At 43.0% G+C, this 19,292-nt stretch overlaps 1 protein-coding gene across 6 annotated transcripts in view; it reads left to right on the forward strand.

Moving 5' to 3' along the window:
- Phactr2 (phosphatase and actin regulator 2) overlaps positions 1–19,292 on the forward strand; it is a 255,526-nt gene that overhangs the window by 201,512 nt on the left and 34,722 nt on the right. For 3 of the 6 annotated variants that reach the window (XM_052169352.1, XM_052169354.1, XM_052169356.1), the window contains exons 3-5: positions 3,229–3,309; positions 8,589–8,747; positions 16,929–17,460. In XM_052169352.1, coding sequence (XP_052025312.1) covers positions 3,229–3,309; positions 8,589–8,747; positions 16,929–17,460 — 772 coding nt within the window. Of the gene's footprint in view, positions 1–3,228; positions 3,310–8,588; positions 8,748–13,008; positions 13,249–16,928; positions 17,461–19,292 lie in introns of all 6 variants that reach the window. The other 3 variants (XM_052169355.1, XM_052169357.1, XM_052169358.1) reach the window with 2 other exon arrangements.

Consider the following 19,292-nt stretch of genomic DNA (forward strand, 5'->3'; position numbering starts at 1 on the left):
CCTGCAGTTTGTCCACCTTGGCCCTCACACAGTTATCTACATTATGTGTTTGAAATGCTCTCAGCCAAAGACCAAGCAAACAGCTAATGGTAATTTCCTATCAGTGCCTGTTTATGAGGTAAAGAAAAAAAGAACAGAACTGTTGACTTTCACCGCTGGTAGGAGCCGGCACGGAGCTTCACGGAATTCACACGAAGAGATGGGAAGAATTTTTCGTATACAAGGAAGATAGAGAAAGATTTGTTTAAGCCAAGAATTAAGTTAGGATTAAACCAACAAAATCTCAAAACCCAGACTAAAGAGTGGTCTGGGATCCACAGTAGAACATCATCTGTGAACAAGCGATGCTCTGGTCTCTAGATGAAGAAAGAGAAATTTTACTGAAGAATAAACATTTTAAAAAGTATACAAAGCAGAGATCTTGGAATAGCCTTCATTGAAGACACAGAATCCCACAGTATTTGAGCTGGTTGAGTTAGTGGCCACTGAGTCTTGCCCTTGATTTTACAGGTCATAGATTAGAAACACAAAAACTTGATATAGGTTGCCCAACATCAAGTGACTTGTTCCCAGCGTCCAGGGACTAAGACCCAGGACTCCTAAAAATGATGTGACACTTTGTACAACATTATAGACATTGAAAAGTCTTCACTTTTTACTTCAGTAAAAGTTTACTGCAGTAAACACTGAGAGAAAGCGTCCATGCACTTAACCCTTGTCTGCTGTTCCTACCTTCCACCTTCTGCCGGACCCTCACATGGGAAGTAAAGTGAGCGGCTTGTTAGGATTCAGACAGGCGGGTTCAGTGCCACTCAAGCCCTGCGTTCACTCCTAAGCTCCACCCTAAGATATGTTGGGAATAGAGACTGCTTCCTGAAGAAAGAAGACTCCACGTAGAGATTGATTTCTTTCCCTTGACTTGCCTCAGAAAGCTGCCTATCCCAGCTTCCCTCCTCCATTCTCCTAAGGTTGGTCAAGGGACATACCAGAACCTAGTTATGAGTTGATGGTGTGAGAGAGAAAAAATAAAAACAAGAAAGCAAACACTAAAAGTTATCCCTTTTCACCAGCATTCAGATGGAATGCTTACAGGAACGATGTGGGTTGTTTCTGATTTGGGGCTTTTGTTTTGCTTTGTGTTTGTTATTTAGAATTTTTGGCATTAAGAACTAATTTCAGGGTGCTGGGAGATATGTCTCAGTGGTTCCAGGTTCAACCGTATACCCCATACAGTTGGTAATTTACAACATCTATAACCTCCAGTCCCAGGAGATCTGACACCACCACTTCTTCTTCTTCTTCTTCTTCTTCTTCTTCTTCTTCTTCTTCTTCTTCTTCTTCTTCTTCTTCTTCTTCTTCTTCTTCTTCTTCTTCTTCTTCTTCTTCTTCTTCTTCTTCCTGCTCCTCCTCTTCTCCTCCTCCTCTTCCTCTTTCTCCTCCTCTTTCTCCTCCTCCTCCCCTTCCTCCTTCTCCTCTTCATCCTCCTCCTCCTCTTACTCCTCCTCCTCTTCCTCTACCTCCTCTTCCTCCTCCTCTTTCTCCTCTTCCTCTTTCTCTTCCTCCTCTTCCTCCTCCTCTTCCTCCTCTTCTTCCTCTTCTTCTTCCTCCTCCTCTTCTTCCTCCCCTTTCTCTTCCTCCTCTTCATCCTCCTCTTCCTCCTCTTCTTCCTCCTCCTTTTCCTCCTCCTCCTCTTCCTCCTCCTCCTCTTCCTCCTTCTTCTCCTCTTCTTCCTTCTTCTCCTCCTCCTCCTCTTCCTCCTCCTCTTCCTCTTCTTCCTCCTTTTCCTCCTCATCTTCCTCCTCCTCTTCTTCCTCCTTCTCCTCTTCTTCCTTCTTCTCCTCCTCCTCTTCTTCCTTCTTCTCCTCCTCTTCCTCCTCCTCCTCTTCTTCCTCCTCCTCTTCTTCCTCCTCCTCTTCCTCCTCTTCTTCCTCCTCCTCTTCCTCCTCTCCTCTCCTCCTCTTCCTCCTCTCATCCTCTTCCTCCTCTCCTCCTCTTCCTCCCCTTCTTCCTCCTCTCCTCTCCTCTTCCTCCTCTCATCCTCTTCCTCCTCTCCTCTCCTCCTCTTCCTCCTCCTCTTCCTCCTCTCCTCTCCTCCTCTTCCTCCTCCTCTTCCTCCTCTCCTTTCCTCTCCTTTTCTCTTCTTGTCTCATCTCTTCTCTTCTCTTTTCTTCTCCTCCTCCCCCTCCTTCTTCCTCCTCCTCCTCCTCCTATTCCTCCTCCTGGCACCATGCATGCATATATTGCACAAACAAAACATCTATGCACATAAAATAAATAATAGTAAACTTAAATTTAAATGTTCAAAAAAAGAACTAATTTAAGTATGGTGACACAGCTCAGCAGATAAAGGCGCCTGCTTCCACACTTGATGATCTGAGCCACGTGGTGGGAGGAAAACTGACTTGCAAAAGTTGTTCTGTGACCTCTGCTCAGACACCATAGCATGCGTGGGGGTGGGTACATGCACACATGCACTCAGAGATTGATATTGATTGATTGATTGATTGATTGATTGGTATAATTTTAAAGACTTTTGAAAAGAACTTTAAATCTTCTGAAAGCCTACACAGTTATCTGGATTTTAAACATTTATGTCATTATTTTCCTGTTTTTGTTGTGAATATTCATTATGCATGGTTATATAAGGACATAGTCATACAAGTATACCTTGTACTTGAAGTGTGTTCTGCTCATGCACTCTACCACACCCCTTCCCCACTAGTCCCCGTTCCCTCCCATTAGTCCTCTTTCCCTTGGACAGTCTTCTACTTTCCTGTCACATATACACAGGTAATATGTGTGGGGGGGGGATAAAATCCAGGAGTCATATATGTAGAAAACACAGAGATCCACTCACCTGCATCTGTCCCTGCAAATGCCTCTGTTCGTGGGGGGTTTAGAGAACATCATCAAAGGAAAGATGCTAACTGCCCTCTGTGCTCCATACCTGGTATGCGACAATATGTCTGGATTTCTTTCCAACATGACCATCATGGCCAGGTTTGGGGTTGGGCCTTACTTAGATCATTGTCTGCCTGTGCCCTTACTGTGGTAACTGGATGCTAGATGAGTGTCTTTGGTGGGCATCAAACAAACAAATGAACAGACAAACATGGGATTGAGTCTGTTTCATGTGGACAGAATGAATGGGCTCAAGTCCTTTGAATATTTTTCATGACTGTTGAAAGCAATGACTTGATTCTGACTTGTGCTTATTCTTTTTAAAAGTATTAGAGAGGAAGATATCCACCAGACAAAGTAGAGAGGAGCTGATAAGAAGGGGCCTGCTTAAGGAATTGCCTGATCAAGGTGAGGAAATTCATCTTACATTTAAACCAACTAGATTCTTCAATCCTGTGCTTTCCATTCCTGTTGGGATTTAATGTGACTGTGGTTGTTGTCAGATAAAGTGGCTGGGAGTGCACAACAGGAATCTTGCTTCTACCTGGAATGTCTCTGTGGGTGGTCAAGAAGCCAAGGTGTTATGGAAAAGAAGGCCAGTGACTTTTCTAGTCAGCCTTTCTGCATAGGCTGCCTCAACTCTCTGCTCCCACTGGGAGTCAGAGATACAGGTCCAGATGCTTGGCTCTTTCCCGCCTCAACTTCAAGCTTCATTGTTCTGTCCAAGCTAAACTCAATTGCGTGGGTGAGCTCGGGTGCAGTTTGTCCGTGCCTTCCTCGTTTCTCAACACTGCCGTGCCGCAAAGCCCTTACCAGGCTCTAATATTCACAAATCGATAAAGCGTGAATGGACAAATTAATCCGCTTTATGCTTTCTCCCACGGAAATCTGTTCTTCTTGCAGTCCTCTGAGTCTTTTTGCCTCTCACCTCATCACTGATGATTCTGATAACTCTCTCCCAGAGGTGGTTGGGTTTTTCCCCCCTCTTGCTTCCCTCCCTATTATCACGATGCTCTGAAGGACAGAAGTTAATTAGAAAAGACAAAGTATTGTGTAGAAATTAAGACTGACCCTCCAAGAAGACACCGACACTGGTTATTTCTCCAGTTGAACAATTCCACATTATTTTCCTTGCTCCCACTACTGTTAAAACTAAAGGACGTTTTGCTGTGGTGCTGATAATTTAGACTGTTCCCCTCCCTCATCACCCAATTTTACTGGGATAATATATTATTGATGAGGCCTTATGGGAAGAAATGATTTGCCATTGTTTGGAATTTAAATGATGCTTCCCTCTATATATACATATAAACAGAGAGAGAGAGAGAGAGAGAGAGAGAGAGAGAGAGAGAGAGAGAGAGAGAGATCATATATGTTCCTTACAAAGAATATAACATTTGGAGACATATATTGTATACTAGTTGAAATTTCTCCAATACCAGCATAATCTCAATGTGCCACAGCTTGGAAATCCGTGGCTGCTTCACGAGTGAGGGAGGCCTGGGTGAAAGAATACCGTTTTGATTGAGCGAGCCCTCACAATTTTAGGCTCACCATTTCTGACTTGTCAAGTTTTTCCCCTCATCTTGGTTAATGGGCGTTTTGTATTTTTCAATATGCTATTTACCTTGAAGGTATTTGTTTCCTGCCTCAGGGCTCTAAAAATGAAAAATGCTCATGCTTTGCCTTCCTAGCAGGAGGCAGGCATATAGGAGATAGGTATGCTAAACGTGGACAGGCACGCAGGAGGGCAGGAGGTAGGCTTATAGGAGGCAGGTATGCAAAACGACTGCACGCAGGAGGTAGGCGTGCAGGAGGTTAGCTTCCAGGAGGTAGGCATAAGGATGGTAGGTGCATCAGTAGGGGGCAGGTTTATGGTATCCAGGTTCATTTCCCATCTGTCTCTGGAGGCAGCAGAGAGCACAACCTTTGAGATGGACCCTTTGTAATCTGTTTTATGTGGTGACCCATCCATTTGCATGCTATCCCTTATTTGAGACTATTTTAAAGAAAGGAAGAGAGGAGTTGGCAGGATTGCTTATCCGTTAAGAGTCCTTACTGCTCATGCAGAGGACATAAATTCACTTCCCAGCACTCACAATGTTCGTAACTACGTCTCCAGGGAATCCAACACCCTCTTCTGGTCTCTGAGAGACCTGGATTCATATGCACAGACCTATGTGTAGACACATACACACGTGCACGTAATTAAAAATAAAATTAAAATCTCAATGAAAAGGAAAGGGGACATTATGGTTGAAACCTGTGATTGGGCTCGATGGTGGAGCTCACAGGCCAGATGCTTTTTCTAATTCAGAAGTGCCGTGGGCTTGGCTGAGTTTCACTTTGTAATTTGGCACCGTTCTCTAGAACACTGGAATGGTCGAAAGTACCCAAGAACGCCCCTTGGAGATCTCCCAGGTTTCAGCCAAGAGCTAGGGAAAGGAACTTTCAATTTATTCAAAGCAGTCGCCATCTTCCTTTCCCCCAAAACCTGGAGAATCCCTGTCTGAAAGGCTGGCCTGTTGCTTGCCAAGAGCTAGGGAAAGGAACTTTCAATTTATTCAAAGCAGTCGCCATCTTCCTTTCCCCCAAAACCTGGAGAATCCCTGTCTGAAAGGCTGGCCTGTTGCTTGCCTCCCGACAGCCTCTCTTCCTCAGTGAGGATTCGCTCAAGGCCTGTCTCCTTGACACTGCTCCCGACAGTTATTGTCAATTACAAGTTTCTTTTGGAAGACCAGATAGACTTTTTAAGTCCCTCCAGCTGCCCTGGCTGTGATCTCACCCCAGCCTGGCCTGTAACCTCTAAGTGGCTAGAGTTATTATACCTTCCATGCTGTGTTTTTCACACCAAGTTTGACTTCAATCTGAGAATTCACCAAATGGTCTTCTCTCCTGAGAAGGTCTCACGGACGGTCTGGTCCACGCTCAAGCCCCCCATTTATTTCTTCCCTCCCTCTTTTCTCGAAGCAGTTACATGAGGGCGTACGAGTATCTGACCTGCTCCCCTGACCCCTGCTTCTCATATCTTCTAGTGTGGTGACTCACTTTCTGAATCTAGTCTGACGAATCAGTTTCCTCTTGGCCGCACATGATCATATATATCTGTGTAACTGTTCTGCTTTTTCTTTAAGCTTAATGTGAGTTTTGTGAGTGTCCTTAGCCCTCACAGGTTTCTCCACATGTGTCTGGTGTTCCTGTAACCTAGGCCTGGCTCAGCACTGACCGCCGTCTTCCCTTCCCCGGCTGGTATTCCGAATGCATAGCTTTTACCATAGCAGGGCCTGAATTAATTTTAATTCTGAGAATATTTTTCTTAAGACAGATTTCTATAAAAGCTTTCAGGATATAGGCACTACTCACTTAATGACTTCAGTTTTCTTGTTTCGTGAACTTAATAGTTCCAACAAATGGTCTTTTTTTTCTGTCATTACTATTATATGTACTAGTTTTATTTCATGAGTCAGAGTAAGTATCTTTCTACATAGTTAGCTGTTTTTCATGCATACTATTGTGATAATATTCAAAATTTCTATATTTTTCTAGTGTTTTAAAAATAAGTTATTTAACCTGATAAACATATTATCACTTATAATAGCATATAATAAGTTGTTATGAACATGACTTTAATATACTACTAACTAAAATCAGAAAGCACAAATAAAACCTTTATTAGACGTACTTTAAAAGTAGAAATTTATATATGACAGGTTTTTTTTCTTATTTGTTTGGAATTGTCCATATTACATACTATTTTGTCATATATTATATGTCCATATTGGAACTGTCCATATTATATACTATTTTATCGTATATTATATGTCCCCTTTTCCTTTTTTTTAAACGAATTGCTTTAAGTCCAGTAATTCTTACTTCATGTTACTGGAACTGTGAAGATTTAGTTGCAGTTGCAACACCTTGGGTTATTATCCCCTGTTTTAGTGTTCTACAGGAATCAGATGTAGGTCCGTAGGAACCACATGACTGAGTGACAATTCCATTTTCATTTTTGCATGGCATGAGTCCATATTTATCTTCCTTATGAAAATGTCACGATTTTTTTTAACAAGGACTGTGAATTTCATTATGAAGCAAATCGGTGAAAATCTGAGAAATAAGCTCTATTTTATAATGATATTGCAAAAACTTAATTTAAGAAACTGAATAAAGACAATTCTGTCGATACTTTTTTCAATTAGTTTAAGTAAAAACGTAGGCTCCTTAATTTTTCTCTTACTGCGGCAGCGGAGCCGCTAACATTTCTACATGTGGGAATAATTACTGGAACAATATTGCCAAGCATCATTGAGTTCTGCAAATCCCTTGAATTTTAAACACCTTCAGGACTTAAAGAAGTCAGGGGTTAAAATTTGTCTTTATGATTTAGAATACATGAGGAATTTTTCTTTAAGCTGTGAATTTTATAAATTCTTCTGTAACTAGGTTTTGATGTATGTTTTCTAGCTATAATTGTCTTTTACTGTTCCTATAATGAAGAAAATTTAAAAATGAAAATAGTTTTAAAAAAAATTCTTTTCCCTGAATAAAAGTAATGTTACATTGCTGTGTAGAGTATGGACGTTGTCTGACACGCTCACAGCTACATTGCCATGTGGTGTGAACACTGGCTAACATGCTCACAGTCACTTTGCTGTGTAGAGTGTGAACACTAGCTAACATGTTCATAGTCACATTGCCGTGTAGGGTGTGAACACTGGCTAACATGCTCACAGTCACTTTGCTGTGTAGAGTGTGAACACTGGCTAACTTGCTCATAGTCACATTGCTGTGTAGAGTGTGAACACTGGCTAACATGCTCACAGTTACATTGCTGTGTGGTGTGAACACTGTCTAACATGCTCACAGCTACATTGCTGTGTGGTGTGAACACTGGCTGACATCCTCACAGTTACATTGCTCTGTAGAGTGTGAACACTGGCTGACATCCTCACAGTTACATTGCTCTGTAGAGTGTGAACACTGGCTAACATCCTCACAGTTACATTGCTGTGTGGTGTGAACACTGTCTAACATGCTCACAGCTACATTGCTGTGTAGAGTGTGAACACTGACTGACATGCTCACAGTTACATTGCTGTGTGGTGTGAACACTGGCTGACATCCTCACAGTTACATTGCTGTGTGGTGTGAATACTGGCTGACATGCTCACAGTTATTTGCTATGAATAGTGTGGACACTGGCTAACACTCTCCCAGACATTGGTGCCTAGAAATCCTCTACTCTCCCACCCCTTATGTGTAATTGCATCTCATGTTATTTGTATATTTGCATTCACCTTGTGGTTTTTGACGTGTTACAATGTTTGTTCCATTTTCCAGATCATTCCTTCATTCAGTTTCTGGATGCAAAAGAAACACCTAAGTGTTTACTTCAGCAAAACCTAAACACAAGGACAGAGGACCTCTGCTGGCTAGGGGCACTGTGCGATCATGGCGGCCATGTGGGCTGTCTTGACATGGCATAGGAATCTCTGTCCAAAGTTGCTTTCCCTCAAGGCCAAAAATTGTGTGCCTCTTTCCTTTTAGAGAAATTAGATGGGAAAGCATGGGGATTTGGTTCCCAGGGACAGAAACATGAACCCAGATCCTGCAGTCTTAGTGAATGGGAAACCAATTTTAAAGAAAGCTATCAAGTTAGACATCTAGGTGTTTCTTTCCAATTTTAGATGGAGATGTAACAGTTAACTTTGAGAATTCAAACGGGCATATGATACACATCGGAGAGGAAGCTACCCAAGAGGAGAATGTAGGGAAACCTGAAGAAGGGGATGACTCTGTGTGTGAGAAAACACCACCTCTGGAGGAACAGGCAGAAGAGAAGACAGGTAAAAGAAACAGACTCCCACATCATCTCCTGTAGCACAGCCCAACACTGAGAACCAAGGAATGACTACAGCCAGTAGCTTGCACAGAGGAGCAATTGGAAGGAGGCTAGGGAAGAGAAACAGGCAAGTCGGCAGATGGACACATCCAGTTATACGTGTACCATCTGTGTTTGTGGCAGTGTGAAGAGCTAACTAATGGTAGGGATCAAAAGGTTGGGCTTTTGGGCTTGCCCGGTGTCACATTTGCTTGAAAATGGTCTCCTCTTTCAAGTTTTCTCTTGAGACCTTCAAAGACATGAGAGGACTCAGAACGTTGTTTTCTTCTGGTTGTAGCTGGTCCCTGTGAGCAGCTCAACGAGGGGCCATGTGTCTCTCTCCGCGTACACTCCCTCTCTGTCAGCAGGAAGTAGCTTGTACACCCACACAGCCCAGCATTTTAGCCTTTAGACGTTTCTAAGATACAGCAAGAAATAGCCCCATGAGGAACTGAGGTTTTGCTGCCCCTTCGCTGTAGACACTCATGAGCTTTTAAGTTTCGAGATATGCCAAAGGCAATTACGCTGCTCCTGCAAAGGATTCTCTAAAAACTTGATTTCTACAGTGGGCTCAGAATCAGATACTGTAAAATATACATCTGATGGGGCCCTCCAGGATGTCCATGAACTCCTAACGCTGGATCCGTCCCAGCTCCAAATTATATTCCACCAAGCCTTATGCTTACACAAACCTTGAGTTATACCCTATAAGGAAAGGTTTAGCCAAAAATCCTCTGAATAAATGTTGACACACACATAGGAAGGGATGTTCAGGAAATGATAGGTTTCCTGTTTCCCATAAGGTTTGTCTCTGAGTTTCATGGCAACATTTCTCAACTTCATTTAGATTGTGCAGACATTTTAAGAACTCTTAGAAACTGCTTTAAGTGAATTTCTTCTTCTCTTGACCCACATGCTCCTAGAGACGAAAGGAAGGGGGTGGGCCTTATTAATTTAACCTGTTGATGTGAGGTCATCTTCTCCAGAAAGCTAAAGTCCTGTGATCATGGGCATACACAGACATCAGCCTTTAAAACATTAGTAAGCTATTGGAAATTTATTAATCTGTTGCCCTCAGATATTAAGCAGAGTACTTATGGGACTTTCTTTAACTTCTTCCAATAGAAACCTCTAGTTAAGGTTATTAACACTGATAATAAGATATTTGCCTGTACTTTTTACTGATAATATTTCCAGGAGATAATGAGAAAGCAGATAGACTTTGAAGAGAGTCAATCATGAGTAGAGATTTTGGTCGGGAGGGGGCAGGTGTCTTTTATTTTCTCTAGTTACAACTTTAAACTTCATATCCACGTGTAATTTGTCCTTAGTCCCCGTGGGCGTCATTGCTATTCAGTGACTGGCCAGACTTGAAAGGAAGTGGTTCCTTTATCAGTGTAGGGAAAAGCTGCTGACAGGTTTATATTAGTTAACCCAGCAGACCTTGGTGTTCTCAGGAGAAGATGACAGATCTTACAGGTCAAGGAATGGCTGGGAGAGGATTGGTTTTCTTAGTCCTCAGATTAGTACATTTAGTTCTTTCTAGTCAAGTGAGTTCCATGATAGTATCAGTGCGTGAGGAGACAGAGATGCCGCGCATGCTGGTGTGTCATTGATGCGGCTGCTACAGCTCCCTCTTATGTGGACACAACCCGTGGGGAACTGTGCCACAAGCCAAGAAAGGTATTAAGAATGGGAGCTGTTCTCTGAGGTAAAGATAAGAGTGTCACTCCTGGGTAATACCACAGAGAATTAATTTAAATAGAAATTACTTAAGAAGAAAGGTATGAATTACTTCTTCAGTCCTACACCTTTTAATTCTTACAAAAATAAAACCTCAGTCCACCTCATTTTTGCCTCTCTTCTGGTCTCACAGTCATGTGAGCTCACTCTCCAGCAAAACCACCCTCCTATGATCCTAACTCCATAATTTTGCAGGACTCTCTCTCTGAGTCAAGCCAATCCACTCCACTCAATAGCACCATTCCCCCTGCTACCTGGTTGTACTAGCAAACAAAGATCACACGGCTTTAAAGCATTTTACTTACTTCTGTCTAAAATATATTCAAAAGCAAGCATATAAGGTGCCACCCCCAATCCTTGCTCTGTGCGTATTTCTGGGGCTCTGAAGGCACTTCATTTTGCAGTCGGTATTGTGGCCTTGGGCCTTTTCTAGCAAGAGGAGACTTCTTCCCCAAGGTCCTCTAGACTCTTGGTCTACTGTTATTCTTTCTCAGTAGGTGTTCTTAGATATTTGAGACACCGAATCTGATCTGCAGTCTGTTCCAGTATTACAGCATGAGATCTGAAGGTTGTTTGACATCATCTCCACTCTGTGAGTATGCAGGGCCTTCAGTGAAGGAACAGTGATCAGCGAGTGGTTGTTTCACAAACAGGACTGGAGAACAAGCGTGCATAAAGCTCTAGCCGAGACCACAATGAGAATGAAGAATTGTCTCTGTCGAAAAGCAGATTCCCCTCTAAGAGACCAGGTAGCTCACAAGCTATCATCATGAGATGCAAAGCTCTGAGCAGGCCAGGGTACTGGAGCCAGCAGGGCTCTCAGGGAGACCAGAGTTATATGTCTGCACAGTGTCTTTCCAAACTAAGTCCTAGAGGAGACAGGAAGGAGACAGACAGGGTAAAAGAGAGGGATTAGAACAGAAGTGCCTCCCAGACCAGGCGCAGGACACATGCTGTCCTGGATTACTCTAACTATTGACCTCAGATCTTTACATAGAGAACGCCAGGCCTGGAAGTGGAGTAGACAGCTTGTTTTCCAGACTGCTATTGTGAAGCTTCATGTCCTTCCAAAGCCAGAAGGAACACGCAGCTCTTTCATAACATCCCCTTGAAAGGGCAGCGATCCATTACTCCACCATCAATTTGTACAAACCCTTTGAATCATATATTCACTCTATATATTCGCCTAATTCATTACAACCCACATACAAATAAGAAAGAGTATTTTCTACCGATTGTCAATACTGTCAGCCAGTCACGTTCACTGACTAGACATGACTTTTAAGGCATTGTTCGATTAGATACAAATTAACATATACGCACACAACTTAGGGATCCCCCAGTGTGGCAGGCACTCACAGAAAACGGTAGAGTTGGAAGGCTAAAGAGTTTAGCTCCATGGTCCCCAAAGTACTGCTAGGGTTTGTGTGTGGTGTGTCCAAGAAACAAAGCAGAAGAAACGGTAATGGACTAGGACCTATGCCATGCCTTTCTTGGTCATGAAAAACAGGAAAGATGAATTTAGGAAAGGCTGTCTTGTATTGACATTGTCTGTAGTTTAAAAACTAAACACTGCCCCATTTAAAAAGAAACAACCCCTTGGCTCTTTGGGGTGGAACTGTCTTTTAGTTCACTTCAGTCACTATTACAAATAGTGCGGATGTACTTCGTCCGTACATCATCAACCTTCAGAATCCCCAGAACGATGCTGTTTCTCTTCCGGCTTTCATGGGTCTCCTCTGCCAATGTACAGTTTTCTTCTATGAAGTTTGTGCTCTGTCCTTTCAAAACTATTATGTAAGCATACATTATAAGACAAGGTGGACCCTCTCATTCTGCACTCTGCATACCTAGAGCTGTGGCTCCGATCTAAAGGGTGGGAGAAGTCACTGTAGAAATTGAAGCTGCCCTGCTCCTCTGGGAAAAACATGAAAGCACTCTAATGGTAGAAAATAATGGCCAAAGACCTTGTGTCAAAAACCCCTGGAGTCTCCCAGAGCGTAGAACATACCTTATTATTTTGGAAGCTCTAAGACTTCTGGTTGTAAGTCTCACCCACGGCAGTGTGTATATGACAGTGTGTGTCTGTCACTCTTGAGGGTCCTCCCCTGTGGCTAAGTTGATCATTGTGTTGCATTCAGCACTTGTTGCCCATGCCACCACCTGGCAACCACACATGAAAGCCTCAATTAAAGCTGTTGGCTAGCACACCTTTACACTGATCCTTAGTGTGACTTCGTCATAGTAACTCACACCACCCTTTTATCAGAAAAAGGAATGGTGGGTAGATGCAGAGGCTGCTCCCCTGTCTGCCTTTTAGTCTTTGTTTTCCCTTGAAACTTGGCTTCCTCTGGTGCAACCACTGTCTGGTTCTCAAATGTCATAAAGCCACCTGCATGTTATCACTGTCACCATGTCCTGCTCCCTGCTTTTCTGTCGCGTGTGTCTGTATCAGTCTGCTCTGTTCGCTTTCTCATTTGTAGAGAACACTGAAATCCACTCTGAAACACCGGCTGCTCCTGCTCTACCTCCTACAGCTCCTCCTAAACCTAAACCCAAACCTAAACCAAAAAAATCTCCTGTGCCTCCGAAAGGGGCCACGGCTGGGGCCAGCCACAAAGGGGGTGAAGTGCCTCCTAATAGAACAAATGTCAAGGCTCCCAGTAAGCAGGCCCCCACCCCTCCACCCAAGCCAACAAGCCGAAACACATCCCGGGAGGCTGGTAAGTATTCCCTAGTGCATAATGGGGTAGAGTCCAGGATGTCAGGCCTGGCATATGGGATCCGCAGCTTCTTCTAGGAGTGTGGTCTTTTGTTGTCTTGGGATGCAATGCCAGTAGCTCTCTAATAGGAAAATTAACTTTGTGGCCTTTGGAGTGATTGTGAACTGTTAATCTTGGTTATCACAATCAACACATAGATCCACTTCTTTAGTGTGCCTAGGAGTGATGTGACCTAATGAAGCAGTATCTGGATATCAACTGACCTGCTGCCCAGGAGAGTTTATGGGTGGCTTTGCTGGTGTTTCTTTTTAAAAAATAGCGTAGTCTTGTGTGTTAAATGTGACACAGGTCTTTGACATTTTCGCTGGAACACAGTGTCTTAAATTTTTAACATCCTGTCCTCTGATAGTGACAAAAGGTTCATATAGAGTCAGTAACATCGTAGTTTCCTTCACCACTTTACATTATTTCGATGGGTTGAGAGTTGTATGCCCAGCTCACATCCGTCCCAGGAGGCCATCGGGTCAAAGTGCCCCAGTATGCTGCAATCACACATGGCCATTACAAATCACAGATGGACATTTGTAAACTCCACATATTGCCTATCCAGCTTTCTCTTTCAAACTTGCATGCTTAATGCAACGTGAGCATTCCATTTCTCTGGTGGAATGGAAGACCCCAGCTGTGTCATCTCACTTTTGAAAGGACACGGATCAAAATTCCCACGCTCAATGGCTTTTCCCTCATAAATGCGTGCATAAAAATTCTTTTGTACAGTAATAAATCTCATGGGCAGCAGATTCCCAGAAACGAACTACCAGGATTTGCCTTAGTGTTATCTCTTTCCCTGTGCCATTTATGTTTGTCATACTGAAATTCAAAGAAAGGTTTAGTTGGTCATGTAAGAGCTCTTTGAATGCAAGTAGACCTCTTCCCGAGTTCCTGTCTTCCCATCTTTGATCTCTGTTGCACAGGCCTCCTTCTAATCTCTCTAAAGTAAAATATCTCAGAATGCCGAGACAGCAGAGCCTAAGGGTCATTTCCTTGGGGACGAACTGTCTGTTCTTATTGGTGTTTGTATGCCCCCCATGGCCTTGAAAAGCCTACCAGTGATGGGTGACATGAGACAGGCACTACCCTACTAAGGAAGGGAAATTCCCAAACCATTACTCGGCCCTTGGGAATTAAGATCTTGCCTTGCAAACACTTCCTCCTCTGATCCTACTATAGGTGGTGCAAGCTCACTTTAGACTTAGCTCAGACCCTGGGGAGGAAGCTGATAATGAACACCAAGACCAGACACAGCATGCATGATAGAGCTTGAATCATTTACAAACGCTTTCTCGAAGATTTAGCATATACTGAAGATATTCCCTCGAATATAGAAAACTGGGGAACTAACATTTTATCCAGTGCCTTAACGTAAAAGGTGCAGGGGGCTTTCTATAAGTGAATATGATTGCTTCTAGGGCTGTGACTGAGATGCAGAGGTTACATTGAGACTCTTGATTCTCTATTACATGTCTAAGAACAGCTATCACCTAAAATTTTACCTCTGTAGAGGCCCCAGAGTTCCACCTGTCAGTCTAGAACACTGTTGTGTTTCCCAATAGGTTGTGCTTCTCATTGTTGCTATTAACAAAACATTTTAATTCAGAAGTAAAATTTCTTTTTTAACCCAGGTTGATCTCAACAAAGCTCTCTCATGTTAGAAGAGACTTTAAAAACAAAATATGGCTTGAATTTTCACTCCAGGCTTAGTTGGGGGTGGGGGAATCCTTTTTCTTTAAAACAAGTTAGCATTAAATAATTTTCTTTCAAAAAAAGAAAAAATTCAAAAAATGTTAAAAGTGATAGCACTAGCATTGATATGCAGAAGGAATTAGTTTAACTAGGAAAACAGTTGAATGTGTTTAAGCTCAAAGCCCTTGGAGTCTTTTTTATTTAAAAAATCAATTTAGAGTGGGGTTAGATTTTTTTTTAAAAGAATGTATGGTTAATGAGTTTAACTTGTAATCAGAGAGAGATTATAAGGTTCATTAACTCTGCAGACAAGCCCAGATTTGGCAAAGAGGAAATCCAGCTATTGTGTGTACCTAAAATACTAATTACTACAACCAGAGAGACTCCTTTAAGCCCAAATCTTGACCCTAAATAAGACTGGCTTCTTTAGATGTCAAAGTTAATGAAGTCATATGTCTCATTGTCTGTTCCTGTGTTTGTGCTTCGTTTCAACTCTCTCACTGACTTCCACACAGCTGCATCCAGAGGTAAGTGACCATGATGTCTGCGTGCAGTGTGGGATGGTCCTGGAACATGAACAAGACATTTCTGGTAGTTAGGGGAGAGAAACTTTAGCTCTCTCTTGGGAAAGTAAGATACGCAGCATTGTAGCAGAAAAGATTTTTTTTTTTTTTTTGAGAAAACGCAGGTCAGAAAGGTCATGAAACAAAAGAGTACTCTCATGGGAGTTCAAATGGATTTCCCAGGATGATATAAAGAAAAATTCAAAAGGCAAAGAGCATGGCTACCTAATTGTCTTTTCCCGGAAATGACTTAGTTAAAGCCAGCTCTGTCCAGAAGTAAGCACAGGTGACCTGGCAGTCCTTTGAAGACTTGTCCGGAACATTAAACAGTCAAAACAACCAGGTGATCTGGGTGCTTGGGACTAGGAATTCTGGGAAAGTTGAGTAAAGTGGTGTGCACTCTTAGCTTCTGCAGAGGTAGAAACGAGCAAGTCAATCCTTTAGCCTAGGAGCTCAAAACCAAACTAAGTAATACAGGAAGACCCTATCAAGAACACTAACATGAGGAACCAGATAGATACATGCACAGACGTGTGTATTTGCATGCACAGAGACACTCATGTGTGCACACACACTCTCTCTCTCTCACACACACACACACAGACACACACACACACTCATGCGCACACATACATGCTCACAAGTGCAAGTGTTGGGAGTGGTATTCTTCCTCTTCAGATATGAGATTCTACTCCTGTGTACAACCACAACAAACATCGTTCCCTGCATTTTGATGTTTTGAATGGGACGGGAGCACTGTGACTGTCCCCACCTTGTGCCTCCTCACTATAACATGTGGCGGTATAGGCCATCAGGACAGGCTTCCTTCCCTGGAGTTTTGGGAACATTGCTTTGGAGTTTAACATTTGGAAGGTAGTGAAATAAATTAATTTGAAAAAGGCTGGGAAGTATCCACCCTGCTTCTTCTTAATACGGGCCACCTCTCCATCCCCAGGAAGACACAAAGGATGCCATTGGGAAACCTGTGTTTCCCACAGCCAGCTTTCCAGGAGTGGCTGTCCCTCCATAGGACCAAGTCTTTTCTTTAGAGTCTGTAAGAGGGACTCAGAGGACATAGAGCTGCTGTCCTGTTTGCCTGTTTCAGGTGAAGATGGAGAGAGAGAAGGTGGAGGCTTCTTGCCCTTAGGTGTGACCATGAAGGCCTCTTGCTGCCTCTAACAGGAAGAGGCTTGGGGGGCGGGGAGACAGGTCAGAAAACAAGACCATCGTTGTTAATGACTGATTTTCTTAATATTCATTGATCCAATGTATTCTAAAGGGAGAGTTCTAATTGTCAATGGCAATTGCAAATCAGTCACTTAAAAATTATTGTTCTCTTTGAGTTTTCAATGCAAAAATATGTGTCTGTTTTAGCTGGTTCATCTCACCCGAAGAAAACAACCGGCTCCAAAGCATCTGCCTCGCCAGCTGCTTCCTCCACCTCTTCGCGTCCCAGAGCACCGAAGGAGTCACTCACTGGCAAAGCAGGCCTAGTGGGGACCACAAGGGGCAAGAAAAAAATTAGCAAGCAGCTGGTGGCGTCCAGACCGTCCCCCACTGCGACCACTTCTGACATGCCTGGTCTTAAAGGAGAGCTCTCAAACACTGGGGTAGAGAGCCTCGAGGAGACTGTTGCTGGAGCAGAGGAGCAGGCTACAGGCAAATCGAAAGCGATCATTGCTCTGCCCCCGGTCACGGCACCGCCGTCCCCATCTGCCCTTCCGCTGCCCGCAGAGGATCAGGGCCCTGTTGCCTTGGACACGCCCATGGTCCTCGTCAGTGATGGACCCACCCTGCCGGTCTCTGCCTTAGATACAAGTCAGCTCCTTTGGACGGAAGAACCAATGAACAGAACCACTCCGTACTCAAGCACCGGCTTAGGTGGGGGCGGAGAACAGGCAAAATGGTGAGTTGGGACACGGACCTCAAATTCTGTCTAAGTATTGCAGTCTACTAGAGTACTCTGTTGGAATAAAGGAACATGGTCTGCTCTCATCTGCTTTAAATCTACTGATATGATGTTTGGGTAGCACATCTGTGGTCTCACCATTGGTTTTCCTAAGCCCTGAAGTGGGGTTACATAGGCATGGAAAATCGTAATGACGATGCTGAAAAATATGCTTCGGCCCCATGCCTTCCAAGGATGTCTAGATCCTCAATCAACATGGCTCCTCCTCTCTTTTTTCTTCCTAAGTAACTTCATTCTTTATCCGTTTGACACTTGTTTTAAATCTTTTGGTCTCAGGTCATTTGGTCCCAGATCGCCCACCCATTCTTGCACAACCTCAGTGTACCAACTTAGCTTTCTTCCCTAGGCAAATAAAGATCAAGAGTAACACACTCTAAAAGTCTGACTCCACATATACCAAGAGTAGTACAAGACCTTTCTTATGGATCCTTCACTGGATTCTAATTTCTCCTGTGAAACCCTCTAACACTTCTTGACAGAACTAAGGTCAGCCTACCCCAGTAGAGCACTGAAGATGAGTTGCCTCTGATGGTGGATTCTGTCGATCACAACAGAAGACACTATAGTGCTCAATCTTAGTTTTGCTAAACAAACTAACAAACCAACTTAAACCTAAATAAAATGGACCAAGAAACCTGATCTTACCCCTTATGGGTTAGTGACCCATCATTGTCCAGCTGCCCAGTTCAGCTCACTAAGTATCTTCCCTCTTCTTTACTAATGTCAGTCACAAAGTCCTATAAACATTGCTATTACAGTTGAGTTAGGCCCATAGGTGTGTGGCTGGCAGAGCACACGGGGGTACAAATGCTGCTGATGGAGTTGTCAGTTCTGTCTGGGGAGACTCAGATCTAAATTCCAACCTTTTCCTGTTTCTAAAAATATATATTTTTTTCAATCTCGGTATCATTTAATCAGATCCCTTTCCGAAAACTTGTCATGTTAAGTCCTTAAAAATACCCACTACTTTAATTAGTATGGCTTTGATCGAGACACTTTAATTACTTAATTTCTAGTAATAGAAACCTTCCTTTATTGCTTACTTGATCAATGTCAGGAGCCAAGCACTATCCGTTAACACTTGATTCACGTAAGTTTTCTCTAGAATATCCCTATGTTATAGATCTAATTTTTTTATTTAGAACCCTGCAACGGAGAGCATTCAAACAGTTGGCTTAGTGTCATTACTTGGTTAGCAGTGGCCAAATGAGAGGCCAGTGCTAGTACTTCATACTAAACTCCAGTCCTGGGACAATTTTCTGTCTTCCAAAACAATTGCATCAACTTCTGCTCCTTTTTTTCCCCCTAACATTGGTTCCTTATTTCTTATCATTCAGAGAAGTTTCATTTAAAGGAAAAGCAAGAGAATATCAAAGTACAAATTATTTGTCTGACATTTTAATAAAGGCTATGAAGGAAGAGGACACTGAGATAAATGGGAGGCTATCTGTATTGTCCTGGTTGATGATGCTGTCACAGACTACACAAGAGAGGATAATTTATAGTAAATGTGCATGTATTGACTCAAAGTTCTAGAGGCTGAGAAGCCTATGTCAAACACCAGCATTGGATGAGGATGCTTTTACCATAGAAGGTGGCTTGTCTGAGAGAGCAAGACAACTATCCCTGTTGAGTGAAGTATTTAAAAAGTAAACCTGGCAAATTTCTGCGTTTGTGTCTCTGCCCACTGGCAGGCAATGGCCAACCTGTTTTAATCTCATGGAATTCTGACTCTGAATTCCACAAACTCTCCACCTAGCTTGCTAGGT

This window comes from Apodemus sylvaticus, chromosome 23 (assembly GCF_947179515.1).
Source record: "Apodemus sylvaticus chromosome 23, mApoSyl1.1, whole genome shotgun sequence".
Taxonomy (NCBI): domain Eukaryota; kingdom Metazoa; phylum Chordata; class Mammalia; order Rodentia; family Muridae; genus Apodemus; species Apodemus sylvaticus.